The sequence below is a fragment of the Amborella trichopoda genome, chromosome 7 (genome assembly GCF_054954075.1).
Source record: "Amborella trichopoda isolate Santa Cruz 75 chromosome 7, AtrichopodaSantaCruz75HAP2 v2.0, whole genome shotgun sequence".
Taxonomy (NCBI): domain Eukaryota; kingdom Viridiplantae; phylum Streptophyta; class Magnoliopsida; order Amborellales; family Amborellaceae; genus Amborella; species Amborella trichopoda.
This window is the reverse complement of record NC_142342.1, coordinates 17,329,169-17,334,752: the sequence shown is the minus strand read 5'-3', so window position 1 is coordinate 17,334,752 and position 5,584 is coordinate 17,329,169. Positions and strand designations below refer to the sequence as shown.

Below are 5,584 nucleotides of genomic sequence, written 5' to 3'. Positions count from 1 at the left end.
TAAAATTAGGAAAAAAAGGAAACCCTAATTTTGTATTCCGGTGAGATTGGGGATTCTCATCAAAAGGGCCGCCGTAATCGTTTACCACGTTGCTGGTTTATTGTGATCTGTCTCCCTCTCTCTCTCTCTAAAAGAGAAGAGGGCCTCCTCTCTCTCACCCACCATTAGAGACAGGCCCCATTTCCCTCTCTAGACGAACCATCTCTTTCTCTCTCTAGAAGTCTACCCATCTCTCTAGACGACCCATCTCTTTCTCTCTTTAGAAGTCTACCCATCTATCTCTCTCTCTAAAAGTCTACCGATATTTGTCGTGTTTCTCTCTCTATAAGGCCCCATTGTTGCATAAATATAAGAACTCTTGATCGTGTTTTGTTGCCACCACTTTTTGGGTTCATCTCCTCCACTTGATTCTCACCCTTTTCCGGAGTCTCTTAACTTCTCCTGCCTCCCTTCTCTAGAGAGAGAAACTGCTCTGTTAGAGAGAGGTCTAGAGAGAGAGAGTCCATTGTCTTGCAAACATGTCGACCTGCTCAGCTGACTTGGCGCCGCTGCTCGGCGCTAATGGCACCCAAGCGGCCGCCCTAATCTGCTCTCAGTTCGCTGCCACAACCTCCGCAGTGGACACAACCTATCTTCTCTTCTCTGCGTACCTCGTCTTTGCTATGCAGCTCGGCTTTGCCATGCTCTGTGCTGGCTCGGTCCGAGCCAAGAACACCATGAACATCATGCTCACCAACGTCCTTGATGCGGCAGCCGGAGGCCTCTTTTACTATCTCTTTGGTTACGCCTTTGCCTTTGGGGTACCGAGCAATTCGTTCATCGGCCATCGTTTCTTCGCTCTGCGTTCGTTCCCATCCGCAGATGCAGATTACTCCTTCTTTCTGTATCAGTGGGCGTTCGCGATCGCAGCGGCCGGGATCACGAGCGGATCGATTGCGGAGAGGACACAGTTCGTGGCCTACCTCATATACTCTTCGTTCCTGACGGGCTTCGTGTATCCGGTGGTTTCGCACTGGGTTTGGTCCGCTGATGGATGGGCCAGCGCCTCCAATTTGGGGAACCTCCTCTTCCACAGCGGCGTCATTGATTTTGCAGGCATGATTCAGCTTCTCTCTGCCTCTCTTTAACGGCCGTTATTTATTTCAGATGTTGATAACGAGTTCTTTTTGTTCTCGTGGCTTGCTATATTAACAGTATCACCCGTTATACGCTCATGGTCAAATAAAGTAGGCAAATACGTCGTAGATTGGAGAAGTTTTTTTTTATTTGGAAAATTGTTTCGTTTGGGGGCTGGACCGCATTTCTACAATATCAGTACAAAGCATTTTTAATGACATGGATGCAAATAGGTGATCCACAACTAAAGCTCTAAAATTTTCAAATATAATTATTATTTCAAGTTTTTAATTTTTTTTTACATATTCACGATCTCCATATTAAAAATTATGATCAAATTATATTTAAAAATATATTATATTGCTAAGTCCTCATTTATACAATATGAAAGCTGAAACCCTATTTTTCTTTTGAAAATTTATGGGAAATATTTTCTGTAATTTTTTTTTAAGGTTCATATTTTCGGTATTCTTTTTAATTTCCAGATTATCGATGAGGCATCATTCGGTACTTGTGAAGGTTAGAGAGAAAGGGGCTAGTGAGGATAGATTTTTTGAGGGTTTAGAGAGAGAGAGAGAGAGAGAGAGAGAGAATTGTGAGATCTTTTGCTGGGAGAGTTGAAAACATGGGCTTTGGGTACGGGAAACGACATCTCCCTTATATGGGAGAGCATCTTTTACAATCCAGAAAATAAGAAATTTATTTTGTAGTTTATTCTTTTATGTTTTCTATTATCTTGGCAACTATTGAAAAAGTGTTACATTTTCCTTTCATTTTGAGTTATTTCTAAAATTCACCCATCAAAAAGTGGTTTTTTCAAAATCTATTATTTTACTACTTTTTTAGCCTAATTTAGACATATTTTTCCTATTTTTAATTTTTAATTTTTGTATTTTTCCACAACTCGGACCGAGGTATCAAGACGGCCCCGGTACCAGCGAGTCAACCCGTCCAACAGTGATCCTAACAGCCACGAACTGCAGTTGTCTCTCTCTAACACTGAAAATAGAGGGCCTCCTCCCAACACTTTTCAGCCTTATGAACAAAATTTAAATTTTATCTTCTCTCTTACCATCAAATAATGGCCACCAATGTTTTAAAGCTTGCCTCCTCCTTTAGCCAGTTACTTCAAAAAAACTAAAAAGTCAAAAAAATCGTAAAAAATATTTAAAATTAAAAAAATAAATAAATTAAGATGTAATAGAAATCTTAGAAGGCTAAAGAAGATGAAAAAAATCTATCAAAGATGATTATTGAAAATATGCCCGGTATATTTTGAGCAAACATTAAAAAAATTATGAAGTTCCCAAATTTCTATTAAACTATCAGAATTATCTAAAAACATATTTATATTCTAACTATTCTATTGGTGCTTTCCAATTTTTGTATTTTAATATTTAAAAACAATTTACACTTTTTATTTTTATTTTTTTCGACTCACCTCAACTCCGGAGTGGACTCTGGACTGATGGCCGCGGATGCATCTGACCTCACAATTCTCTCTCTACGCCTCCAAAGTCTATACTTCCTCTGCATAGACAGCCGTCCAATCCAATTTCGATCAAGTGAGTCTGACCATTTGATCTAGATCCATGCCTCAGAGTATTTTATTTTTATTTTTTTTCTAAAAATTATATGAGTTTATGTTTTTTTCTAAAAATTAAATGAATATGAAAATTGGTATGCCCCATCATCACCTAAAAAAAATTAAAAAGAATTTTATGATAAAATACAGAAGTATTTTGGTTATATTATTTTATTAAGAATATTTTGTTTTCTATTTTTTATAACTGTGAGTTTAAGATATGAGTTTACGCCCAAAATTTGATGTCAAAATATTTAGTAAAAAAACAAAAACAAAAAATGTAGAGACCTGTCATTGTGGTTGGGGCCATCTTAACCATCCATTGAGAATGGACGGCTGGATAGAGAGAAGTATATAAATTTTATGCATTGCTGGATAGAGAGAAGTATATAAATTTTATGCAGTAAAAGAAACGTAGAAAACTTGCCCTGAGGGTAATGGCATTCCTCTTCTTAAGCAACAACTTTTCTCTCAATAAATCCTGTCCGAGTTTTATTTCAATTGAGGTTCTTCCACCCTGTCTCTCAATCATTCACCTGTTTTCTTTCTCTTCTCCTAAGTTTTACATCCACTTATTCTCACCTATTTGTTAGTGAAAGGTGAAATGCTTTTTTATTGCAGTAATTATTATAATCGGAAAATGTCTTATAACTGTTACCCTCGGTGAAAAGAGGCAATTACTCTCTGTTTTCTCTCCCATCAGTTTGGGAATTAACAGCGGCCCTTCTTTGGAAAAGATAAAGGGGCTTGCGGAGTTTCTCCAAGGCCTAAGCTTTATAAAAATAGAATAAAACCTCATCTAGAATCTTCGCCTTAAAAGCACCTTGGGCATCATGAAATCTTTATGGCTCTAAAATCAATGGATTTTATAGATATGTGAATATTTATTTTTTGGGTGAAATAAATGGTTTAATGTTATACTATACACTATTTTTAAAGTTTGAAAACTTAATTTTTTACAGTCATAATGGCTGAGATGATTGATTTAAGGGTTTAGTGTTTCTTTGACTCGAGAACTTAGTTTTCGATGAGTTAATGATGAAGCCTTACGCATTTTGACAGGGCTGCAGCCATATCAAAATGTTTTCTTTTTTTTTCTATTTGTTTTGCCATCCCCCATCGACTGGGCCTCTCTTTGAATTTCGTAGTTTATTTCCCCTTGTGTGCAGGCTCTGGTGTTGTGCACATGGTGGGTGGCATCGCTGGCCTGTGGGGTGCCCTGATTGAGGGGCCCCGTATTGGCCGTTTTGATCACGCAGGCCGCATGGTTACGCTCCGCGGCCACTCTGCTTCCCTTGTTGTCCTTGGAACCTTCCTACTCTGGTTTGGTTGGTACGGCTTCAACCCGGGCTCCTTCCTCAAGATCGCTGTCCCTTACACGTCCACCATTCATGGCCAGTGGTCTGCAGTCGGCCGCACTGCTGTCACCACTACCCTTGCAGGTTGCACTGCTGCCCTCACCACCCTATTTGGAAAACGTATCCTTGTAGGCCACTGGAACGTCCTCGATGTATGCAATGGCCTGCTTGGCGGGTTTGCTGCCATCACCTCTGGTTGCTCTGTCGTCGACCCATGGGCTGCCATCATTTGTGGATTCGTTGCTGCCATTGTCCTCATTTCCTGTAACAAACTGGCGGAAAAATTGAAGTTAGATGATCCTCTCGAGGCCGCACAATTGCATGGCGGTTGTGGAGCTTGGGGAATCATCTTCACCGCTCTCTTTGCAAGAGAGACGTATGTGAGTCAGGTCTATGGAGGCAACTCAGACAGGCCATATGGGTTGTTTATGGGGGGAGGAGGGAGATTGCTGGGTGCTCATCTGGTCCTGATTTTGGCCATCATTGGGTGGGTGAGTGCGACGATGGGGCCCTTATTTTTCGGGTTGCACAAGCTGGGTTTGCTGAGGATATCGGCCGAGGACGAGATGGCAGGGATGGATCTCACCCGGCATGGTGGGTTCGCTTATGTCTACCATGATGAGGACTCTCATTCAGGGGGGGCCAGCAATGGCTTCATGATCAAGCCAGCCCCTTCGCCTCCTCCTCCGGCGAACAGCGTTTAGCGTTTAGAAGAAGTCTAGGTGAAACTTTGAATAGGGAAGGAAAGGGTCATGTGAATAGGGAAAGAAACTCATCCCACTCCCATTCTATCTTATCGGGTGTGTGAAAAGTTATTTTTTTTTGTCTTGGAGCCTTCATTTCTTTGCTGTGAATAGTTGGCATTGTCTCTTCCTCTATTTGCAATGGTATGCTTTGATTGTTATTTTTGTTGGACCAAAGCCAAATGTCTTCATTCATTTTTCATCCTCTATTTGCAATAGTATGCTTTGATTGTTATTTTTGTTGGACCAAAGCCAAATGTCTTCATTCATTTTTCATTGTTATAGTGTTTAACCGTGAATAAGAGCTCGTTTTGAATTAAAATTGACTGAGTCTATAAATGAAATGCATATTCAAAATGTCTTTGAGAAAACGCTCGGGTATTTCCAGATTTGGATCAGGTAGGAAAGAAACTAGAGGGGAACCTGGGAATCGCTAAAAAGCCCATGGATCCCTCTTAACTTCTAAGTTAAGAAAATGAAGATTAAGCCCTTGTACACCTTTTTAACTTTTTAAATTAGGAAATTGAAATTGAAACTGAACTTTTATTACGTCCACATAAGCCCCTCAGAATCCATTCGATAGCAGTGTATATGGTATGAGTTCGAAAGTTTTCCCCAAAAAGTGTCTCAGAGTATTGGATGTGATATGGAACAAATCAATTAAATTATGAACATTGATGTTCCATTCTTCCCGAGTTGCTATTGTGGCACATTGCAGAAAAGTATGATGTTCGTCCTCAATAACATTTTCGGCACAAAGCCAACTAGTACGCTTTTCTGTA

The 5,584-nt window shown here is 40.0% G+C and overlaps 1 protein-coding gene across 2 annotated transcripts; it reads left to right on the top strand.

Annotated features, from left to right (window-relative positions):
• The first annotated feature begins 490 nt into the window (after positions 1 to 490).
• Positions 491 to 4,979, top strand: LOC18441173 (ammonium transporter 1 member 1). Of its 2 annotated transcripts, none has more exons than XM_006851293.4 (2): positions 491 to 1,095; positions 3,871 to 4,979. In XM_006851293.4, exons 1-2 carry the CDS (start codon positions 519 to 521, stop codon positions 4,761 to 4,763), a joined length of 1,470 nt encoding a protein of 489 aa, XP_006851356.2. In that variant the 5' UTR covers positions 491 to 518; the 3' UTR covers positions 4,764 to 4,979. The 2 variants fall into 2 exon arrangements, with proteins under 2 accessions (XP_006851356.2, XP_088728840.1); XM_088872714.1 differs by having other exon boundaries at positions 491 to 2,681.
• The last annotated feature ends 605 nt before the right edge of the window (positions 4,980 to 5,584 follow it).